Source organism: Scyliorhinus canicula, chromosome 6, assembly GCF_902713615.1.
Source record: "Scyliorhinus canicula chromosome 6, sScyCan1.1, whole genome shotgun sequence".
Taxonomy (NCBI): Eukaryota; Metazoa; Chordata; class Chondrichthyes; order Carcharhiniformes; family Scyliorhinidae; genus Scyliorhinus; species Scyliorhinus canicula.
In genome coordinates this window covers 140422181-140447319 of record NC_052151.1, presented here as the reverse complement: position 1 = coordinate 140447319, position 25139 = coordinate 140422181, and the positions used below count along the sequence as shown (strand labels likewise).

At 47.2% G+C, this 25139-nt stretch overlaps 1 protein-coding gene across 1 annotated transcript in view; it reads right to left on the bottom strand.

Moving 5' to 3' along the window:
* Positions 1 to 24917, bottom strand: part of LOC119967540 — a 72172-nt gene extending 47255 nt beyond the window's left edge. The window contains exons 1-2 of the mRNA XM_038800227.1: positions 24845 to 24917; positions 273 to 6281 (exon numbers count right to left, since the gene is read on the bottom strand). Coding sequence (XP_038656155.1) covers positions 273 to 6273 — 6001 coding nt within the window. The 5' untranslated portion in view covers positions 6274 to 6281; positions 24845 to 24917. The remainder of the gene's footprint in view (positions 1 to 272; positions 6282 to 24844) is intronic.
* Between the last annotated feature and the right edge of the window lie 222 nt (positions 24918 to 25139).

The following is a 25139-nucleotide window of genomic DNA, read 5'->3' as shown; positions in this document are numbered from 1 at the left end:
AGCAGTGGGCTTAAATGACTGCCTGCTCCTGTTTCTACCCTTGCATTTAAATAGAAACTCCACCCTATATTTTGCCTTCAGTTTCCAATTTCTTTAGTGTTGCCTTAGTCATTTAAAAATGTAGAAATTCTTTCAGTGTTTTAAAAATTAGAGTGAATAATGAAAACTTTACCATTAGTACTAATAAGTACAGCATTTTATCTTTCTAAACAGACTGTAGAATTTCCTTTTTTATAGGTCATACTGAATATACAGGTATAAAACTTGCTCACCTGAGACTTTATGTGGGGTATACATTGATTCTTCCCTTTCTGTTTCTGATGCATCAATTTCCATTGGCACCTCTTGTTCTCCTTTAATGACTGATGTCTTCTTGGCAAACGCAGGAGACGCATGTTGTGAAACATCTTCGCCTATCAAGTGGTCATGATCTTTGTGACTTAAAGCAGTTTTCTCATGTGAAAGAATAAAATCCTGTAAATCGTCATGCATTGGACCCATACTTAAATTGCTAATTTTATCAAGTCCACCTGGCAACTCATCCAAATCCCTTTTATCATTGGCAATCTCAGTTACATTTTCTTCAATCACACTGTCAGGCCATTCTGATTGTCTGCTGATTTCGTGAAACAGACAAAGCTCCTCCAGTACAGCATTAAACTGTTCTTTCATTTCAAAATTTGGAATATCATCATTTGAATGTATAAACTGTTTCTTTGATTGTCTCACATTAACATCAACTATTGTTGATCCTGTATCAGAATTAATTTCTCTGAAGTTACCATTTCCTCCCTGATCAACTGTGTTGCCAGGTTTCTGTACTTGGTGACATAAAGAGCCTTGTGAGATTGAGCAAGTAGAGCTTTCATATTCACCGGAAGCCTTCATATATGAATCAGACTTTGTTTCTATCTGACAAGGTAAAGGGTCTTGAGCTGTTGTTGTAATGGAAATATCTTGCTTAAATTCCTGCTTAGAAAGAGTAAAATTCAGCTTACGAGATTTCTTATCTTCTTCAATATTAAGTTTACACACAGCAGGAAGCTCATTTGCATGGCATGATCTTTGAAGGATTCTTGCTGGATCTACACTCAAGCTGACCAATGTACTGGCACTTTCACTTGTCTTCTGCTTTTGTCCTTTTTGATCCATTTCAACTAATACTGTGTCTGCACAAGAAAAACTATCTAAAGATGGAATTAAATCCTCCTTCTGCAAAGATGCTGGAGCACTCTGAACAATATTAACCATATCACATGATAATTCCTTACTTTCTTGCTTGTTCTCATACATATTGGATTCTGTGTAAACTTGCAATACATCTTCCAATTTATAATTTCTAGCTAAAGGCTGAGAAGTTTTAGCATAAGCTATATTGTTTTCCTCCTTCGTTCTACTTTGTAGCATGCCAGATAAACCTAAATGACAATATTCTTTTCTATCTTTTTCACTGACAATTAAACTCTTGGTTTCTTCAGAATTATTTATGTTACTTTGATGGCTTACGACCAAACTGGGTTTGAAGCTTGACCTTTGAGGTAGCCAAACTTGATTTGATTGACTGTTGTCATTATCATAAATAAACTGTTTTGTTAAGCTCTTATTATGTGTTTCCTTGCTGCTGCAGTCAACCTCTCTAATAAGTGTAACAGTTTCTAGTTCTTCAATATCAGTATTAAGGGTAATTTTTTCAAAGCTGTCAAAAGCAGATCCATATGATGAAGTTATTTCAGAAAATCTATTAATCATTATTTCTGGGTGTTTGCTTTCTTCTTTCACTATCATATCTGCTTTTTTGCTCCCTTCAATTTCTAATGCAGTTTTTTCCTTGACTGCAGCGTCAGTGCTAAATGTAACAGCAGCTGTTTTATTGCGACTGCATCCTGCCAGTTTTTCTTTCAGTTCACAGTATGGTGAAGTATTAATGGTTCTATTCAAGCCTGAGCAATCTTTCAGCAAACTACAAATATTGGAATAATATCCTGTTTTATCAGAACACTTAATCTGAGCCAGATGTCTATTACTAGCCTCAGATAGAGGAGTTTCATGAAATACATTGACTAAATGTATAGACATATTATCACTATCATTTATAACGCAACTCGAGTCATTCGCATGATCATCATGATTTTCCGAAGAATCATTTACAGTAGTATCTTCAATCATCTCATTACAAGTGACAGATATTTGAATATTTCCATATTTTGAAGGACAAATTATGTTTTCTTCAATGTTATCTTCAGCATCTAACATAGTGGCACCCTCATCTACTTCCAATATTTCATTCTCAAGACCAAAGGGTGAAGTAGTTACAGGGTTACTCAATGGCACAGCGTCTCTGCTTGAATTGCTGAAATATGAAGGTTTTGCTCGTCTATATGAATAATCAGACTGAGGTGCATGCTTATTTTCAGTATCACAGTGAGGCAGTGCACATGAAGTATTTACTTTTGCATAAAAATCATTATCTGAGTGTCTAACATAATCACAGCTATTTGTATATTTCTGCAAAAACTCCATTTCCCTTTTGGAAATGCAATTTATTCCAGTCCTTGTATAACTCAACAAAGATGTTTTTTGTCTGTCTAAATTTTCTGTAAAAACAATCTTAGTCTCTTCTGAATTATTCTTGTAACTAAACACATCAGTAGGAGAAGCACAATGTTCATCCAGTAGCTTATTTTGATGATAAAGTAATACATGAGCAGTGCACATCTTTAATGCATTATCTTTCATTAAGTTGCAAACGCTAGAGAATTGTACTGTTTCAGTCGGACACCTAAGTTCAGATTCTTTTCCACTGTCATTCTCTAACCAATGGACTGGAGGTAATACATTGACTGGTACACTGTCCATATTACTGCTAGTGCTTTTGGGCTGCTCAGTGCTAATTAGACATTTAGGGTTGCACTCTGCTTTATTTTCTGAACAATTATTTGCTTCAGCATCCTCAGCCATATTACAAACAATTGATGTTTGAACACTTCCATTTTCTGACACCCCAGCTGTGATCTTATCATCGATACTATTCTCTGTAGCAACTCTTGTACTGAATATTTTATTACAGTCCTCCTCATTCAATGTTTCTTTCCATTGGTTGAAATGTGGAGCTTTTTGAGGTAAACCCAATGCTGCAAACATTTTTGTAGACACACCTAAAATGGAAGATTGTGCTAATTTGTCTGACCATTCAGACTGAAATCCATATCTATTGTCAGTATCAAAAAGAGGGATTCCATATAACATACTTAGTTCTTTGTAAACATCATTATTTGGATGTTTCACACAGCTTGACCGACTCACATATTTTTGCTGACACGCTCTTTCTCTCATAGAAATATTATTCATTTCAATCTTTTTAGGCCCTTCCAAAGATGTTTGTTTAGCTGCATTCTCTGAAAAAACAATGGCCTCTTCTGAATCATTCTCATTTATATCAGAAGTGGCTTGTTCATATAGTGCCTTGTTTTGATGACAAAGTGGCATGTTGATTGTACAATTCAATAAGCTATCTTCTGTAAAGCTGCAAACTTTGCTTACACATCCTGTTTCAGATCTCTGTCCTTTGTCACCCTGCAAACACAAGGTTGTTTGTAATACATTGACTGCTACCCTATGCATATCACTGTCAGTACCTCTGAGGTAATTAGGACTAGTTACATATTTAAGTTGATATTCTGCTTTTTGTATTGAAAAATCATTTACTTCAGAGTTTTTAATCAAATTACAGGCAAATGATGTTTGAATGCTTCCGTTTCCTGAAACAAAAATTGTGATCTCTTCTTTAGTGCTATTCTCTGTATCATATGTTGTCCCTTTCACTCTACTAGAACGATGTTTCCTTAATATTTCTGGTTTCTGACTAAGTAGCAAAGCATTTACATTGGTCCTCGGTACATAATTGGTTACTGAATCACCAGAAATAGAAAATTGTCCTAATTGATTTGTACATTCATTTTGCATCCTTTGTGCACTGTCAGTATCCAAGTAATGGCTAATACTTCCTGTGTGAAAGTCTCTATCATTCACAAAATAAGGGTTGCTCAGATATTTCAGCTGGCATTCGGCTTCCTTTTCAGAAATATCTAATTTATTTTTTCGAGGCCATACCACATTAGAATCTGATTGTTGTCTGCCTGTATTCCCTGAAATTATTTTGGCTGCTCCAGAACCATTCACTACACTGTTCTTATCACCAAATGCAGAAGCAGGAATTTGTGTTGCGTAATTGTCTTCAGGTGCCTTATTTTCATGAGAGGGTAGTGCTATATCAGTGATGCCACTCAAATCCACACTGCCCAGTATTAAACTGGCAAAAGTGGAAGGTTGTTCTATTTTTCCTGCACATTCAATTTGCATCACACTCCCACAATGATCCCCAGAACAGGATACCCTATCATTGCTTTTCACAAGGAGAAAATCAGGTCCTGGTAAACACATTAGTTCATATTCTTCCTCATTTCCTGATGTGCCATTCCTTTCACTGTCTGCATAAGACGCCTCTAAATTTTCAGATTGTTCAAATGCTGAAATTACCTCTGACTTATTTTCAAATTTTTCACTAGGATTGATCGGAAGAAATCTAGATTGACATTTATGACTATATGAATATATTGTATCTTGAGAGGTCAAATCTACTCTTGGTACTGCTGGGAAGTCATCGGTTTCAGCATGACTATGACTACACGAATTCTGTAGTATGTCAGAAACTGACTCACTACCTTCAGTCAATGAAGCACCTTCCAATATTTCAAATTTTATCTCTGCTTGAAAATTGCCACGGTTTTCATTTTCATTTGAACTGATATTCTCAGAAATATGTATGTTTTCACTGTTAGAAATTTCTGGTACCTTTCTCATCAATTCTGATTGTTTTTCCTCTGATAACTGGAACTGAATTATCGAGGCTGCTTCTTCAGCTGACTTGTCATTTATAAATTGGTTATTTTTGTCAGGATTTTTAGAAGTACCTTCATAGTTCAGTTCTCCTAGTTCTTTAGAGGGATGTACAATGTCACAATTGGCATTTAAAATTCCACTTGCTGCAATGTATTTGTTGACATGCCCGGAGTTGTCTAACTCCTGTACCTCAACAGCATCTATGCAAGAATCTTCAATTTTATAAATTTGGATTCCAGTGGATTTGTCATTAACAGCAATATCACTATCTCCATGGTAATGCATGTTCACTGCTGTAGTATTTTCATTCTTGTTTATTGCTTGAATCTTTTCAGAGAAAAGCCCAGAGCTATTTTCAGGAGCTATTTTCTGAGTGTCTGTTTCATGAGCAGTTTCATTTAAGGTAGAACAATTAAGTGAACATGAACTTTGTATAACATTGACTGATTTTATGTTACCCATATCAAAAACAGGTTTCTCAGTCTGGTTAAACATCCTTGTGTCCTTTTGGATCTCATTGCCCTTTGTTGTAAGTGGAACTCCCAAAATTGACTCTGTAGAATCCACACTTGCATTTCTAGTATTTGTAATTGGTAGAGAATTAAACCGTGTTTTTGGTATGCATTCTAGCTCCTCATTGTACATGTTATTTATTTTACTTCTTTCATCCTGTGGTCCGCATGCTTTTACAGATTCAACACATATGTCATTTGCCTCATTTTCTTTTGATTTAGCAGATTCACAAGTCAGTAAATTGTTAATCTTGTATTCAGGTTTGTTGTCAATGTCCTTTTGAATTTTTGCATATTTGGCAACAATAATGTCACTTGAAATCATTATTTTATCCAAAGCTTGTTTATGTCCTATTTTTGTACTATGTAGTGTTTCATTATCCTGCACATCAAATTTATGGCCAAGCAACAGCAGGTCAGTCTTATAAGCATAATTTTCAATACCTGGAATTAACACACCCTGACATCTTTTATGTTTCAATTTTTCTGTGTGTTTTTCCATTTGTAAAGGGACAGCTAAGTCTGTTGTCCCTATATTCGGATCTTCACAATTTGTAGAATAGTTTTCAAATCCATACTCACTCACTCCAAATCCCTCCTGTTCAATACCACTACTGATGATGTTGTTTTTCCCATCCATAGTTTTTACCACTGTATTTGACTCAATGTCTTCTTGCCATGCAAATTCATTTCTATCATTTAAGATCGCCTTATTTGTACTAGATAGATTTTTTTCAACTGGTTCTTCGACTGTATAGCAGGGTCCACTGAAAAGTTTGAGTCGTTTTGAAGCTGGATGTTCCATCTCATTCTCAGAAGCTTTGTTTATAGAATATAATTGTTCGACAATAATATCCTCCATCTGAAGACCTTTCAACAGAAATCAGATGGAATAAGCTAAACCAAAAAGCAAAATGTGAAGTTTAGCTTTGTCAATTTGAACTGTTTCAGTTAAAAACAATCTATACTGGCTCTTTGAATTCAGCAAATATCAACAAAAACAAATGTGTATAGTTATGTTACAGATCCAGTCCCCACCACTTACACCATTCCCATTTATCCTGTACCACCTAAATAAGCAACACTGTAACTGCTGGCACTGATAAGTACACGCCAAGGACAGTTTCACGTGCACATTTTGCTTCCATTAGTCCACACGTTCTTGTGCTCTTTCTGCCAAGACTAATGTCATTAGTCATGTGTGTGCCTATCAGTCAGTGCCAATACTCTTCTACACCTGCACAAGTGGTAAGGTCACTTGATCAATCATACTTTTTGTCGTGCCCTACTAAGCCCAAGGGCTGCTGGCCCACTCCCTCCAGTACCTCAAGTCCCCAGTGTCCCTCTCCTGAGTGCTCACTGACCCGATCCCGAGCCCTCACTGCACGATCCTCTGATCTGTGGCCATTCCAAGTTGTTGTCTATCAGGCTCCAACTTGTTCCCCCAGATGTGGCTATTTACTCTTCTCTATAAGGAACTCTACATACCACCTTACTTAGTTTCCCTTCTGCAGAGAATGTTCATCATGTTTCTGTCGTGAGTTGTTCCTACAATGGCTAACAACGCACGCAAATCCATAAATATGCTTCAACTGTTCTAGAAATTTGCTGTATTTTAATTAGCACAACTCTTCAGTCATTGGATATGGTGTCACTGGCAGTACAACGACGTCATACAACAAAGCTGTGGTAGGGCTTTATAATTTTTCTACATTGCTGTTTGAATTTCAGCTCACAATGATTATTATCAAGAACACCATGGATGTGATTTTACAGCCGCACTTGACCGCGAGCGTTACGCGGCCGTTAGATCGCGGAGAGATCAAAATCGAGAATCAGGAATCATGCCAGGTGCTGATCGTTTTGCAATTTACCAGCCTGCACCCGTTGGCGAAATCAGCATCTCACCATGCCGTGGTGAGAAACCAATAATCACCACTTAAAGCCTTTCTACATACAATTAACAGGAATGACCCCCTATCTAATGCCCTCCAATGATCTAACCGCCGCCCCAGCAAATGGTCACCCGGGGGCCGATTAGTACAGCTTTTTAAAAAAGTGAAGCTGGCGGAATGGCTGCTCTGAGGATCCGAGGAGGTGAGTAACCAACTTCACTCCAGGGCAATGAGTCCGGGAAACAGGGGTTGCTGTCCCAGTTCTCGGGGAGGGGGGGGGGGGGGGGGGAGAGTGGAGGAGCACTTGCAGGGGGTGGCATCAGTCTAGGAGGGGTGTGGTTGGGAAGCGGTGGGGGAGGGGGTGGTTACCCCTGGGTTGGGGGCGGGGGGGGTCTGTATCAGTGCCCGCAGGCCGGCCATGCCACCCCCCAGATCGTACGTAAACCCGCAAGGGGTGCAACCTCAGCACCTGCCTAGCTGTTCACTGACCACCCATAACTCCCACTGACTATGGAAGCTTTTGCCCACGTGGCTGAAGGTTACTGCTAATAGTGAATTGGCAATTGTAGTTAAGGGTGCATTTCACAGCTCCCAAGTGGATTCCCGTGGGTAGGCGTGCAGCATGTGAGAGTTATTGCCTAGCATCCCCATCAGACCATGAGGCCTGGACACTGTGCCTGAACACTGCAGGAAGCAATACCATAGAGGCAGCGGCCAACACCCAAACACTCAGGGGCTGGGACCCAGCGCAAGGGAAATTTCTGTGACCAGAGAATGGGTGTTTGCACCAGGGAGGGTACCAGCACCCAGTCTAGTGCGGGTGTCTGGAAACAGGGTCTGGGGTCCAGTGTTCAGGAGCCCCCGTTGCGGCCGGGAGTGGGTGGGCAGGGTGTGTTGGATGGCGGGGGATGTGGGGAAGCCGGGGGGGGGGGGGGAATGACGGGTTCCTGGGTGCAAGACACCGCCGGTTGTCAATCTCTCACCCTCTCCAATTCCTTACAGATATTACACGAGATTGATGATATCTTGGTCCCCGCGGAGGCTGTGTTGTGGTACTGCTGGCAGGCCAGGAGGCCAGACGCTGGAGAACATGGTAGCTGCAGCAACGACAGAAGTTCAAGGCGGCAGCCCATGCAAAGGGCCATCCCCACACCCTGAGGACCCAGTCACCCGTCAGGCAAGGGAGAAAGCCAGTGAGCGAGGCCTATGAGGAGCCAAGATGTATAGGCGTCACTGGTCTTTCGAACAGCTGGCGGATAGCATGTGCCGCAGGAGGCTCTGCCTCAACAAGGGGACAGTGCCGCACCTGTGCCACGTCACCACGAACTTAGCACCACCTGGGGGAGGAGGATATCCACTACCAGTGGCTGTCAAGATCACTGCAGCCTTGATCATTCAATGGATCGAGCGAGGGTATGTGTGGCATCCATGAGGTCCAGTATGTCCTGCTTTCCCATGCAGCAAACTACATAAACTTTGACATGGACCAGGCCCAACAAGGCAGCAGGATTCTCCGCCATCGAAGGGATGTCCCAGGTCCAGGGGGAATCATAGTTTATTTTAAATTTTCCAATTAAGGGGCAATATAGGGTGGTCAATCCATCTACCCTGCAAATGTTGTGGGGGGGGGTGAGACCCACACAGACACGGGAGAACATTCAAATTCCACACGGGCAGTGACCCGGGGCCGGGATCGAACCTGGGTCCTCGGAACCTCCGTACTGCCTTCAGGGGGTAACAGATGGCATGCATGTCACTTTGCATGCACCGGGCCCGTCAGAGAATGCCCTATATCAACAGGAATGGATTCTGCTCCTTGAATGTCCAGCTCGTTTGTGACCAGCACATGAGGATCATGCATGTGTGTACACGCTTCCCAGCAAGTGTGCACGAAAGCACAAATCTCGGCAGTCAGACATTCCCGGTCTCTTTGAAGACCACTGCAGGATGGCTCTTGGGTGATAAAGGGTACCCACTGAGGACCTGGCTAATGATGCCAGTATGGAGGTTGGTTACTGATCCGGAGACCCAATACAACGAGGCCCATGCAGTCACCCGGGCTAACATTGAGGGCTGCATCGGACTCCTCAAGATGCAGTTCCAATGCCTTGACCGCTCTGGTGGTGCACTACAGTACACCCCCCAGAGGGTCACCCACTTTGTGGTGGTCAGCTGTGCCATCCACAACTGCGGGCGACATGCTAGTGGTGGAGGTAGAACATGCGGCTACCTACAGGATGAGGAGCTAGACCAAGAGGAGCTGGAGGACGAGCCCAGGGAGGATCCGCAGGAACAGCCAGAGGATGGAAGATGGCGGCAGCAGCGAGGGTCCGGCAAGCCCAGAGGGCCAAGGAGGCCATCATCTTCACCCACTTCACATAGGACTTGACTTTGTCTGTCATCTCACCTCTGCTTCCCTCCTCCTTTCTTCTACCCTTGCCCATTTGCTCCTCCCCCGACAATCCTGTTCCATCCTCCCAGAATCTGTGGAACATCATTCCAAAATGATGAGACTGTTTCAGCACTGTGGCAGGGTCCTGGATGGGAAGCATGCCATATTAAGGTTCTTATGTGGTCATTAAGCATCCACTTATGGGCTATTCCCACCCTGCCTTAATATTTAAGTTGCTGGACACCGGTAGATCAAAGTGCCAAATGGAAAATGATTCACACTCGATCACAGGCGGGAGGGGGTCATGGGAGGTGCAATTTGGGGCATCCTCCCCAGAGGGAGCTCCAGCTATCCCTACTTGGAGTCATCTTTCACCAGATTGAAAGATGAAGAAACTCCCAAACGACTGAAGTGAACCCTCTTCAGGATCACTCTGTTCACCTCCATGGCATGAGGATGGGGCTAGAAAAGGTGCTCTTGGGTGTAATCTAACAGCCGCACCCGATTCAGAACACGACCTATAAATTTTGCAATACGCCTTCCACAAGATTTACTTGGCTTACTTTGCCTCGCAACATTTAATGGGATCTCACTAGGTGTCGCAATCTGGCTCTCACCCACAGTGGGCGGGACTCAATTCTGCACATTAAAGTGAGTAGTTAGGCCAGAACTACCCAAGGCGCGGGATCTAACTTTGCCCCCCTCCCCCGCCTTGGAGACCCCAAGCAAGCAGTACTGGTTTCCACCAACATGGACCAGGCACACTGGAACTTAGGGTGGTCTCCTGGGCGATCTGGAGCCCCTGGGTAGTCAGGCTCTGGGCAGCATGGTATCCTGGCACCCCAATGCCAACCAGGCTTTGTCAGCCTGGCACTGCCACCTTTGTGCTACCTTGGCACTGCCAGAGTGCCTAGGTGGCACTGGCAGGGGCCCTTATGAGGGACGCAAGGTGGCATGATGACCCCCTAATCGAGTTGGGTCACTGGGTGGATCCGGAGGCCATGGTGGGGGTCTCAAGATCAGATCGACATTTTGATCTCTTCCTGCAATGGCGAGTGCAGCTTGTTAGTGCAGCAAATAGAACTGAGTGCGGCCTCGTTGGGGCATCCCTCGCCGAGGCCCCGAAATGAAGCAAGAGTGTTGTTCGATAGCGGGGTCATTCTCCGCACTGCCGGTGCTGGGAAACACCCAGCTAAACGCACTCAACAGGGGACTCTGTTTCATTTCCGTTAAATTGTGCCTCCAAATATTGTCTGCTTCACCAGCCTTGGCCAGCTCACTGTGACTTAGGGGATGCAATTGTAACAACAAACAACAAGTTCAAAGAAGACAATGGTAATACTGCTTACTATCAGCATACGGAACATTTGAACACTCATACACTACGGCAGACCAGACAAACCAGAAGCAAACAGTCCTGGCTGGAAGAGAACTTGCAAGACAGAACAGCCATGTGGCAAGACTTGTCTAGCAAATGAAGGGGTAAATTACAGAAGTGAGAACACACCTTATTTTGGGACAACTGCAGGAACAAAGAGCATCTTGAAACAGGAACAGGGTTTGCTATCAAGTTCAACTTAGTCTCCAAACTTGCCTTTCAAAGGCACATGTGATGACCAACTTTCCTTCAGAAGGAACAATCATGTCACCTTTGTTTCTGCTTTTGCACCGAGCATGACAATGGTGAAAGGCTTGAAGTAGTCGAAACATTTATCTACCTCAACATAACCCTCTCCAGAGCGGAAGATGAAATCAATATCAGAATAGCAAAGGCCTGTGTTGTCTTTGGTAAGCTGCATAAACCTATCTGGACATCAAGTGGAATTAGTCTCTCAACAAAAGTGAAGGTATGCAAAACAATTGTTCTGCCCACTCTCTTGCATTCCAGTGAAACATGGATAGTTTACTCCAGGCACACAAACAAGCTACACCACTTTCACATGGCTTATGATTCCTGTCGAGACTGATATGTTTTAAAGCGATATGGGGTGGGATTCTCTGCAAAATTAGGAAAGTCAATTGGGCAGAGAATTGTTTCTGATGCCAAAATCGTGGCAGATGCCTATTTGATTCTCTGTCACTGTGACAGCAGCATCAATGCATTGTATACAGTAGACGCAATTTGCATTCCATTAGCGGGCCTGACCCGGTACATCCGGGGTCTCCATGATTCTCCGCCTCCAATGGGCCAGGTTCTTGACAGCGCGGTTCACTTATGCTTTTAAAAATTGTGAAACCGCGCCGTGGTTGACGGGGACTGCCCATACTGGCTGGGGTGGGGGAGTCCCTGCTAGGGCCGTGGTAGGGGGGTAGATGGGGTAAATAGGCCGAGTGGCCGGAGTGACTCCCCCACGGACTAGGAAGGTGCCCAGGCACAGATCGCCATTACAGCGGCCATCTTGCTGACTGCCCACTGACCACCCATCTTGGCCCCTGGTTCTGTAGAATGACACCGGCTGTATGGATGCCCCCATACCCCGCATGCCACCACTGCCACGGCCCACCCCACCCGGCCGCCACCCAGAGCACCATCCACAGTAGCCCCTGGCAAGGGCAGTGCCAGCCAACGGTACCCCTTGCATCAGCGATGTGCGGAGGGTCAGAGGCCCCCATAGTGCCGGGCATCAACGGGGCCAGGGTCCTGTGGGGATGAGGGGTTTGGGGGGGGGGGGGGGGGCATGCAGGGACAGATCCCACCATGCCAACCGGGGTTACCATGTAGCCCGGTGGACATGGTTGGGCAAGGGGGCTATGCACCAAGCTAACATGTCGACCTTTCACCCCCTGTAGACGATGGATATTGGAATTTAACAGCAATGGTTGCCTTCCAGCTAGTCGCCGCAGTACTGGGGGTGCTCTATGGCTATATGACGGGTGCTGCTTGAGGAGGAGGAAGCTGCAGCAGCGGAGTGAGCAGCAGCGGTGCGTGCAGCAGCGGAGCGGGCAGTAGCGGCGCGTGCAGCAGAGGGGCAGGTAGCAGCTGCCCAGGAGGCTGAGGAAGAGAAGCCAAGGAGGCGCCACATGAGGCCTCATGTGTACCAGCACTTCCTGTCATTCGAGGGCCTGCCCGACCGAGCATGCCATTGAAGACTCCAGATGAACAGAGAGAGTCCGACATATCTGCGAAACGATGGCATAAATGGAACCAAGGGGGTATAGGGAGGACACCTGCTCCCAGTGGCCATCAAGGTGACGGTTGCCCTGAACCTTTACACAACGGGTTCCTTCCAGGCGCCGAGTAGGGCCCTGTCCGGGATCTCGCAGATCTCAGTGCACAGGTGCATCCGCGCCGTCACGGAGATTCTATATGCCCAGGCAGATCAATACATCCACTTCGATGTGGACCGAGCCCACGAGGATGCCCGAGCAGTAGAGTTCACCGCCACTGACGAGATGCCCCGCGTCCAGTGAATGATCGATAGGATGCATGTCCATCTAGGAGCACCTGCAGATGACAGACCACTCTACACAAACCAAAAGGGGTTCCACTTGATAAACGTGCAGCTGATATGTGACCATCAGATATGCATCACCGACAGCTTCATCCTGGCACAATCAACGATGCATGACAGGTTCGAGACGTCCCCCCAATTGAGGGGTTGGCTCCTGGGTGACAGGGGCTATCCACTGCGGGTATGGCTGTTGATACCTATCCAGAGGCCACAAACTGACACGGAGGCCCGCTACAACGACGCCCATAGTAAAAACACACAAAGAGTCCCATTGCGACAACCAACATGCCGGTCCCTGTCCAGGCTGGCCTTTATACTAGATCAGTATTTTTCAAACTTTTTACCAACTGGCCATCCTTTGGGACACATGCAGGCCAACCAACCATCAGGACATACGTCGGCCGACTTCGGCGACCCACGCCAGCCGATCTTCGTGACCCACGCTGCCTGAACTTCGTGACTGGCTCTTTTGTTTACCTTTAATGCGAAAGGTGAGCCTGCTTCGTCCTCACGATCTCACTTGCTTTGTCATTCAATGTTAAATTTCTGCTCAGGGCTTCAATTGATGATTTAGGTTCTCGCTGCATCCTTTCAAAAAAAATCAAGAGGTATGTCTTCAAACTTGCCATTGTCTTCAATTGCTTTTGATGTTTTAAGGGTTTAATCTTGCATTTCATAGAATCATAGAATTTACAGTGCAGAAGGAGACCATTTGGCCCATCGAGTCTGCACTGGCCCTTGGAAAGAGCACCCTACCTAAGCCTACACCTCCATCCTATCCCTGTAATCCAGTAACCCCACCTAATCTTTCTGGGCACTAAGGGGCAATTTAACATGGCCAATCCAACTAACCTCCACATCTTTGGACTGTGGGAGGAAACCGAAGCACCTGGAGGAAACCCACGCAAACACGGGGATGTGTTGACTCCGCACAGACAGTGACCCAAGCCGCGAATCGAACATGGGACCCTGGAGCTGTGAAACAACTGTGCTAACCAATGTGCTAACGTGCTTGCCAGTACTCCCCAATACATATCACACATGGGCATTACAACCTGATTTGCATTGGCACAATTAATAAAGCCATACCTCAAGGAATCTTCTTTATACTGCTTTGTTTACGATTTCAGCTTCTTCTAAATTGATTGCTCATCAGGGGCCCTGGAGCTCACACCAGCACTGCTTTATCCTGGCGTGGAGTCTCATTAAAAGCTCTCTGCAGCAGATTCAGTTGTAAGTTTCTGGCCTGTTTTTGTCTCTAGCCCTCTCTTCCTTATTATAAACTTATCCATCTTCAGTTCTTTTCACACTGTTGCTTGCTGGCACCTACAAAATGGAGGAATCTCTCCTTCAGGAGAGCATGGATCGTCTGACATCAGTGTACGTGCTGGACATGACCTCTCTCACACCTCTTCTGGTATGAAGACTCTGCCATCTTTAATAAACAATTTGGTCCTGGGACAGCACGCTGACGTCAGAGGAGACGATGCTGGGACAGCACACTCATTTTAGGACGACACGGTAGTGGGATAGTGCACTGACATCTGGAGGTGACATTCTGCCCCACTGGGCACCAAGCCTGACTGAGGGGCCCACTGGGCACCAGGGCTGCCTGAGGGGGCATGCATGTGGATGACATTCCCTTTTTTTTTTAAACAGCACATGGTGATCCATGGATGACTAATCACTTATAATAGACTATTATCGTGACACAATTGCAGAGATTTCAAACTTTCGCACAGATTCCTCATGCTGGTGCTTAAATTCCACTTGACCTGTCCCAGAGGAGAATCACACATAAATTCCTTTCTGTGATTGCGGTGCCTTCTTCTTATCTCACAGTTTAAAGAACAACCAAAGTACTGCAATCCCTGTTTATGTAGCTATCACATAATTCCTCCTCCCTGTGATGGAGTAGGCATTGAAGTACTTGTGGAAGCCAGTGAACTGGTGCTGACTGCTGGCATCGTGACCCGCCATTCTCATCCCTCACACATTCTTCACTCGGCTGCTCTCCGTGTCCTTCACAAGCCCCAAGCTCCAACAGCCTCACTGCCTGGAGTACCGTCCCCGACTCCTATTGGTCAGCGGAACAATTAGATGTTGGATGTGACATTAGGAAAGCTAATTACCCATTGTATAATCTGAGTGCCAATCGGATGGAACAAAGTAAAATGCTGCGGCTGCTGGCAGACGTGGTCAGAACTCTCAACCTAAAAGCCGGTTGCGGCTGTGGCTGCTTCTCCCGCGATCTGGAGCACCATGACCGAACGCTCTGCAACCCTTTCGACACCCGCCCATGACCCTCCCAAGGGTCGCGACCCTGGGTTTGAAAAATCCTGTACTAGATTAGTATGAGCCACAGTTGGGCGGGCCTCCGCCCACTAGCGGGAAAGTTTATATTTCCCGATTCCCATGGGCAGATAAATCTGGATATCCCTATAGGCCTCATGGGAGTTAATACAAAGTCACTGGATTCTCTGTTCCTGAGTCAAATTGCTGACACCAACGGAGGATCTGTGGTGTTCCACGACATAAAAATCGGTGCCACATCTGCATCGATTCCGCTACCGGTGAGGGACTAGCACCAACCCCATGTGAAACACTCATAAAACATGTGAAAAAGGTGGAAGAATCACCGGGTCTGTGCAGTACATGCGCAGGGCTGACAAGCTTCAGCCGCACGTACACTTACACCCCCCCACATACATGCACAGATCGCACCCGAAAAGATGGCGCCGGTTATGCGTCCCCGTCCACTCCCCCACAGCCCACCTCCCGGCTACTCCCACTAATCCCCTCAGCCCTGGCAGAAGCTCCCCTGACCAGTGGCAAGGCTTTCGACGAAGTGTGGCTATGCTGGACGCTGTCCATACACCCTCTCTCTCCGCAGCTGCCACGCCAGGCTCATCACATGTGGCCTGTGCCGCGGGATCCTGGCCCATCGGAGGCGGAGCATCACGGGTTGATCTGACAATGATATGAGAACACAACTGCGATCGCGCATCGCACGTGTCTCAATGATGCCAATTTGGAGGGGGCGGAGCATCACGACCCAGCGTTAAACCGTGCCTGCCATGACTTCAGTGTCAGGAGCCATGCTCTGTCCATTCACCATTCCCGATTATCGGAGTCGGGCAACAGAAAATCCCACCCCAAGCACATTAGCCTCACGACCCGCTGCAGGAATTACTTAGAACAGTATCTCAGGCCCAGTTATGTGCAGTTGCTTCATCAATGACCTTCCTCCATGATGCACTATCAATTACGACGATACGAGAGTAGAGTGTAATCGAGGCTTTATTATGCAGAGATGTGTAGCCTCCCGCAGCTGCTGCCGAAATGGCTGCAGCTCGGAGAGCCCACACATGTATACTCCGCCTACTGGGTGGAGCCAGCAGGCAGGGATCTACCCCCGTACCTGTAGTACAGGGGCCTTACCATAATACACCTCATATGTGATATATATACAACAGTGGTGACTACCACACTCCATTATAAGTACAAAGTCAGGATGTTCACTGATGATTGTGGAGTTTTCAATTCTATTTTCCACTTCTCAGACAATGCATCAGTCCATGCATACATGCAACAAGACATGGACAACATTCAAGCTTGAGCTGACAATTGCCAAGTAGAATTCACGCCACATGTCAAGTAAGAGAGAATATAACCAATTTACTTTGAAATTCAACAGCATTATCATCACTGTATTCTCCATCATCAGCATCCTGGGGGTCATCATTGACCAGAGACTTAACTGGACCAGCCATTTTGTTATGCTCTGGTGAGGGACAGTAACTGTTTCTTTGAAGCAGATAAAATTTGAAATCCCAGTTAGTTACTCAGATAATAAGGCGTCAAGATTTCAAACAAACAGAAAAAAAATTACTAAACAGAAGTCAACAAAGTGAACAGTCAATACTGTCCACATTATACTCTAAAATATAAAATTCACAAGGGGTAAAGGAATCAATACTGTGGTTGAACACACCACAAACTACATATTAAATTGCAGACACAACCAAGACAGGTCCCCTAATTTTTTTAGCAACCCACCCAGCAGCACGGTAAATCACATAATTCTGACTTCTGCACAAACAATTTCAGCTCCTCTCCTTCAGAGTTAGTCTGATCTCCAGCTGACAGCAGCTCTACTCCAGCAGAGTCTCAGGGGTACAATCCTCACCAAGATCGCTCTCATATCCGCTGCCAGGCCCAGCCTTCTTGGTTTCCTTTTCCAGCTGAACTGACGTACTACCGAGATTACGGTCCCATTGTGCTGACTAAACTATACTTCAGAGTCTAAACACAAGCATATCCCAGATCCTCAGCCATGCTTCTGCAAACGACTGCTTCTGAACTTCCCAGAGACCCAACCTCCCCAGCTACACCATGAAATTATCGCTCCAAGGCCTTACAGAGCCTCAACTGCAAGGAGCTTATCACAGCACTGCAGTTGCACTGTGCAACTGCTGTGCCTGGGCCTCCATGATCCCCAAATCTCAACTGATTGATTGATATTTATTGTCATATGTACCGAAGTACAGTGAAAAGTATTTTTCTGGGGCCAAGGGAACGTACACAGTACGTACATGGCAGACAGCTGTACCTACATATCAATAGTGCCTTGGGTTTCCCTGAGCCCAGCACCCATAGCAGCACAAAGTTATTGACCTTCTACTACTTAATCAGCCCCCTCTGAGCTGCAACTGCACAGAGCGCAATTCTTTGTTTAGATTTTCGCACCATCTCCAAGTAATGATCGGCAGGATTCTCCTGAGACTAGTGTTGACGCCAAGGTAGAATCTGTGGACTTTTACGACAGAAAAACCGGCACTGCAGCTGGACCAATTCTGCTATCATAGAACATAGAACAGTACAGCACAGAACAGGCCCTTCGGCCCTCAATGTTGTGCCGAGCCATGATCACCCTACTCAAACCCACGTATCCACCCTATACCCATAACCCAACAACCCCCCCCCCCTTACTTTTATTAGGACACTACGGGCAATTTAGCATGGCCAATCCACCTAAGCCGCACATCTTTGGACTGTGGGAGGAAACCGGAGCACCCGGAGGAAACCCACGCACACAGGGGGAGGACGTGCAGACTCCACACAGACAGTGACCCAGCCGGGAATCGAACCTGGGACCCTGGAACTGTGAAGCATTTATGCTAACCGCCATGCTACCCTGCTGCCCTAATCGTTGCTGGGCTAGCACCAGTGCTGCATGGAACACAATTGATTCCAATGAAAAATAGTGCGGGATTCGCCGGTTCCGTGATCGACACTTGGGAGACTGACAAGCTGCAGCCACACAAAGACATTACATTCTCCACACACACTTATCCAAGCCAAAAAGATGGCACTGGTTGTGCTGAGTGCGCCCATACAGCTGATGGATCAGCTGGTGCCCGAGGGAGAGACCTATATGACCCGTTGGCCAAGTTCAAAGTGGGCTGTTAGCGGTGTGTGCAGCTGCGCGGCTGCCTTGCAGGCTGCAGCAATGGTGTTCTGTGCCTTTCCACCGTGACCCCACAGCCCACCTCCTGGCCACTCCCCACTACTCCCCCCCCCCCCCCCCCCCGTCCCTGGCGGAAGCCTCCGGCCAGCGGCACAATTGTCAGCAAAGTATGGCAATGTTGGACACCTTCCGTACCCCCTCTCTCTCCCTCAGCAACTGCCACGCCGGTTTCACAATTTTTAAAAGCACAAGTGAATGACGCCGTCGGGAACTCGGCCCATTGGAGGCGGAGAATCACGGAGGCCCCGGAGAATACCGGGTCGGGCCCACTAATGATATGCAAATGGTGTCTACTGTATGTGAGGACTGAAAAGCATTGATGCCGTTTTCGAGGTGACAGTGAATCGTGATTTGGCATCAAATCAGCACCTGTCGCGATTTTTGGTGTTGGAAGCTATTCTCTGCCGAATCGCATTTCCCGATTTCAGCGTCGGCTAACGGAGAACTCCACCCATTGTCTTTGCGCATGTGCAGCCTGTCCCCCTTTGCCGTGCTCTGTGCTTATGTTAGAGACCTGGGCATGCTAGTAATTGTAGTCCTACAACAGCATGACCGTAAGCAGCAGCAGCAGTGTCGGGTTCACTCACAATACAAATACTGTGATTGCATTGAGGGTCAGAGCGGTGGGAATTCTGCAGCGAAGAACACACGTCCTGTTTCTCCAAGCTTGTCCACCATCTACAAGGCACTGGTTCGGGATGTTACGGAATACGCTCCAGCTGCCTGGATGAGTACAGCTCTAACAACACTCAAAGCTTTACACCATCCAGGACAAAAAAGCTCATTTGATTGGCATCCCATTCATCATCTTAGACATTCACTCACTCTCCCATTAATGCACTGCAGCATACGTGTATACCATAGACAAGATGCATTGCAGCAACTCATCAAGGGTCCTTCAAAAGTACATTCCAAATCCATGACCTCCAGGAGTAACAAGGAGAAGGCAGGAGAATGGGGATGAGAAACATATCAGCCATGATTGAATTGTGGAGGTGGAGCAGACTTGTTAGGCCGCATGGCCGACTCCTGCTCTTACGTCTTATTGTCTTATTTGAAATCAGCTCCACTGGTCTGAACACTGCATTCACATACTAAATAATCAACTTCTGAAACAGTTCCTCTTTTCACAAATCTCAAGGGCGACGGAGAAAGGATTTTAAGGACGCTTTAAAGCCTCATTCAAAAGGAGACAAATTGACATTGGTGTGTATAATATATATATATATATATATTCGAGAGGCAGCTCGATATAGAACTAGGGAAGAATGGGATCAAAGGCTAGGGGGCAAAGCAGGATTAGGCTATTGAGTTGGATGAATGATCAGCCATGATCGTGATAAATGGCGGAGCAGGCTTGAAGCGCCAAAAGGTCTCCTCCTGCTCCTATCTTCTATGTATTGATGTATCTATGTATGGGGGGAACTTGTCACAAGTTTGATCATCCAACTCAATAGCCTAATCCTGCTTTCTCCCAATGTCGGTGGGTTAACATACTCAGAAAAAGTCGGTAAGAGCCCTGGCTCAAGAGTTGGAGGATACGTGTGGTGCAGCACCAGCAAAAAAAATGGCAGCGGGGGAGGTGTCATAGTCGTCTGCCACACTGCCTGTGGACCACTTGATGGGCTTCATCAAGGGTCGGTTTCAGCATCTGATGGAGCTGATCGCTAGGTTAGAGTCACGAGGGCAGCACGGTGGCACAGTGGTTAGCATTGCTGCCTCCGGCACTGAGGACCCGGGTTCGAATCCCGGCCCTGGGTCACTGTCTGTGTGGAGTTTGCACATTCTCCCCGTGCCTGCGTAGGTTGTAAGACTTCTTATTGAAAGGGGAGGTAAGGAGCAGAGGATGTCACTATATGCAGATGATTTAATGCTATATGTTTCAAACTTGCTGGAGTGCATGGGGAAAATAATGAACCTACCAGGGATTTACTGAGTATAACCTGAACATGGCGAAAAGTGAGGTATTTCAGGTGAATGCCCCGGGGAAGGAGTGCAAATTTGGGAGCCCTGCCATTCAAGCTGGCCAGGATACGGTTTTGGCATCTGGGTATTCAACTGGCCCGTGACTGGGTCACAATGCGTAAAGGGAACCTGGTCAGTCTGGTAGAGGGGATCAAAAGGGATTTAAAGAGGTGGGATGCCCCACCGCTGTCCCGGCGGGGAGGATACAGATCGTGAAGGTGAACATTTTGCCGAGGTTTTTATTTGTTTTTCAATCCCTTCCAATATTCTTTCAAAAGGCATTTTTCCGGAGGTCGGATAAATTAATTTGGAATTTGTGACAGGTGGGGGTTTGGCACTCCCAAACCTGCCATACGACCATTGGGCGGCAAACGTGAAGGTGAGACACTGCTGGGGGAGGGGGTGAATCAGAATGATGCAGGTGGAGGCAACCTCATTTGAGGGCCCTGACAATGGTCCCACTCCCATTTTCCCGGGTACGCTCACCAGCAGTCCCATCGTTGTGTCATCTCTCAAAATATGGAACTAGTTGAGGCGGCACTTTGATATAGGAAGTATGTCGGTACTGGCCCCAATATGTAAGAACCACAGGTTTACACCAGGAGGCATGCACAGAGGTTGGTAGAGGGAAGGGATAGAGTGGGTTAGGTACCTCCTCGTAGAGGGAAGGTTTGCAAAGCAAGAGGAATTGCAGGGGAAATTCGAGTTGCAAAGTGGGAGCTAATTCAGCTATTTTCAGGTCCAGGATTTTGCACGTAAGGAGTTACCCTCGTTCCCTCAGCTGTCAAAGTATATGCTATTTGATAAGTTGTTAACTCAAGATGAGCTAGGGGAGTGAGGGGCAGGGGGAAGGGGTGGACGATTGGGGACATTTACGGGTGGTTTGTGGAGGCAGAGAAGGCGCCAATGGAGAGGATAAGGCGGAAATGGGAGGAGGAACTGGGGATTGAGCTTGGGTAGGGGCCTGGAGTGAAATTGTGCACTGGACAAATTCAACCTCACCACCTTATACAGTTTAAGGTGGTGCATAGGGCTCATATGACTCGGGGCCCCTAAGAGTGGGTTTTTCCCGGAGGCGGAGGATGTATTTGAGAGATGTGAGAGGGGCCAACGAATCACACTCATATGTTTTGGACGTGCACAAAGTTGGGGGATTTCTGGGTAGCGATTTTCGAGATTGTCAGAAATGTCGCCGTGCCCTTTAATGGCGGTTTTTGGTGTATCGAATCTGCCAAAGCTGCTGGAGAGGGGACTAATGTCGTAGCCTTCATCTCTCTGAGGGCCCGGCAACAAATCTTTTAAAAATAAATTATAAGTACCCAATTCATTTTTCCAATTAAGGGGCAATTTAGCGTGGCTAGCCTGCACATCTTTGGGTTGTGGGGGGCGAAACCCGCACCAACACGGGGAGAATGTGAAAACTCCACACGGAAAAAATAACCCAGAGCCAGGATCAAACCTGGGACCTCGGCGCCGTGAGGCAGCAGGGCTAACCCACTGCGCCACCGTACTGCCCCTGGCAATGAATCTTGCTGAATTGGAGGTCGGCAGTGCTGCCGGAAGCATCAGCGTGGCTGGGGGATTTGTATGATTTTTTAAACTGGAGATCAAGTTTGCTCTCAAGAGGTGCGAAGAGTGGTTTTATAAGATGGAGCCTCTTTCTGTCCTTATTTGAGGATCTATTTGTCGCCAGCCAGTCCCCCACTGGCTGGAAGGTTTGGGGGAAGTGGATGTTGGGGTAGTTATGGGGAGGAAAATGGAAAAATTGACAAACAATCTGAATCAATTTCATATCTGGTGCTCTATGTGTAAGTTATTGATTGTGTTTGGAATAAAATATTTTTTTTTTAAAAACTATGGGTCCATTTCTCTTCACTGATTGAATTCTTCAACTAAAATTCAAGCTACGTTTCTGATTAATTTTATCCCATAAACACCCATGATACATAGGCTTTATCTGTTAAGCATTGGTGTTATAAGGCCAGATGGATTTAAATAGTGTGTTGTTTCGAAGACATCACCTCAACTTCTCCCTTGACAGTGGTACTTGGCTTTCCAGCAAGTGTTTTTCCGTACTTGTGATTTGTGCCTCAGCGTTTCCTTGGAAGATCTGTTAATACATACTGAGTTTGATCTTTAGTAGAAGCATTGAGACTGCATTACTTTGTTTTGACTTGCTCAGGAAACTCAATAGGGAGAAAGGTGGAGTGGTGGCTGGTCTGCGTCAAAATTTAACTGGGCATATAGATAATTTTTAGATTAAAATTTGATAAACTCATTTCTGCCATGTGGCAGTTGCAGAAATATGTTTCCATCTGTTAGAAAGGTGAATTTAAAAAGAAAATCTCTATTCCATTTTAAATGGAATGAACTAGATGCTATACTTTTCCCTTGCCATCACCTGCTCCTGCTCCTATCTGGGAAAGCAATAACTAATCTATTCCTGCTCCTCCTTGGGAAAGCAAGGACTGACTTGCTCCTCTTTGGGAAGGCAGTGACTGACTCCTCACTCGCACCGAAATAGCTGGATCGAAACTCCAGGATAAAGTGCCACAACCTGGTCTAGCAGCATCTGACTCCTACAGCCCCCACCCCAGGCAGGGTCTGACCCCTAACACTTGGACCCAGGGAAAGTCTCACCCACCTCCACAATGGACCGGGCTGACTCACCCACCCCCAAACCTGGGCATTGTCTGACTCCCATCGCCCAGGCACCCTCCCACTCCCAAGTAGGTTCTGGGCCTATCTGCACCTCCCCCCCAAACCCCCCACACCCCCCCCCCCGCCCCAATCAACCTCACCAGTATCTATACCCACCCCCTCATCCCGGGGTGGGTCGGACTCAGTGCCCATCCCCCGAATCGTGTCTGCACTCGCACCCACCCTACTCCCCGGATAGTGTCCAGACATCTCCACTCTAATGGTTTGGACCCTGCCTTCAGTTTGGGTCTGCAACTCCCCTCCTGGGTAGATTCTGGAACTCCCCTCCCTGTAGGGTCTGGAACCCCGCCCTCCCTGTAGGGTCTGGAACCCGCTCCCGTGTAGGGTCTGAAACCCCCCTCCCTGTAAGTTCTGTAATCCCTCCCTGTAGGGTCAGGAACCCCCTCCTTGGTAAGGTTTGGAACCCCCCTCCAAGTAGGTTCTAGAGCTACCTCCCTGGAGAGTCTGGAACCCCCTCCCTGTAGAGTCTGGAACCTCCTCCCTGTAGAGTCTGGAACCCCCTCTCTGGAGTCTGGGACCCCCTCCTGGGTAAGGTTTGGAATCCCCTCCTGGGTAAGGTCTGGAACCCCCCTCCCTGTAGAGTCTGGAATGCCCTCCCTGGAGGGTCTGGAACCCCCTCCCTGGAGAGTCTGGAACCCCCTCCTGGGTAAGGTCTGGAACCCCCCTCCAAGTAGGTCTAGAACCCCCTCCCTGTTGAGTCTGTAACCCCCCTCCCTGTAGGGTCTGGAACCCCCTCCCTGGAGAGTCTGGAACCCTCTCCTGGGTAAGGTCTGAAAACCCCTCCAAGTAGGGTCTGGAATCCCCTCCCTGTAGAGTCTGAAACCCCCTCCCTGTCGAGTCTGGAACCCCCTCCCTGTAGACTCTAGAACCCCCTCCCTGTAGGGTCTGGAACCCCCTCCTTGTAGGGTCTGGAACCCCCTCCCTGGAGAGTCTGGAACCCCCTCCTGGGTAAGGTCTGGAACCCCCCTCCAAATAGGGTCTGGAACCCCCTCCCTGTAGAGTCTGGAACTCCCTCCCTGTAGGGTCTGGAACCCCCTCCCTGGAGAGTCTGGAACCCCCTCCTGGGTAAGGTCTGGAACCCCCCTCCAAATAGGGTCTGGAACCCCCTCCCTGTCGAGTCTGGAACTCCCTCCCTGTAGGGTCTGGAACCCCCTCCCTGGAGAGTCTGTAACCCCCTCCTGGGTAAGGTCTGGAACCACCCTCCAAGTAGGGTCTAGAACCCCCTCCCTGTAGAGTCTAGAACACCCTCCCTGTAGAGTCTAGAACCCCTTCCTGTAGAGTCTGGAACCCCCGCCCTGGAGAGTCTGTAACCCCCTCCTGGGTAAGGTCTGGAACCACCCTCCAAGTAGGGTCTAGAACCCCCTCCCTGTAGAGTCTAGAACCCCCTCCCTGTAGAGTCTAGAACCCCTTCCCTGTAGAGTCTGGAACCCCCTCCCCTCTGTCGTTTGGGGTCCCGCCCCGGGGCAGGGCTGACTCACCGCCGCTCCGGTCTCCGCGTCCTGGCCTCGAGCGGCAGTTTGAGATTTGGCTGACGGCCTCCCGCTCGCTGCCGCACGCGCTCCTCTTTCCCGCCACTTTCTAACGGCTCGAGGCCGGCGCAGACGCTGCCCCGCGCAGACCCCGCTCACTGAGGCAGCCCCTGTGCTCAGCACTCAATCCTGTGGCAACTACAGCAAAGTTTCTCGTCTTCGCGGAGATGGTGGTGTCCATATAAAAGTGAAATGTATCGAGTGTTAACAGTGTGTTTATATCTGCAATATTATCACAAATTCC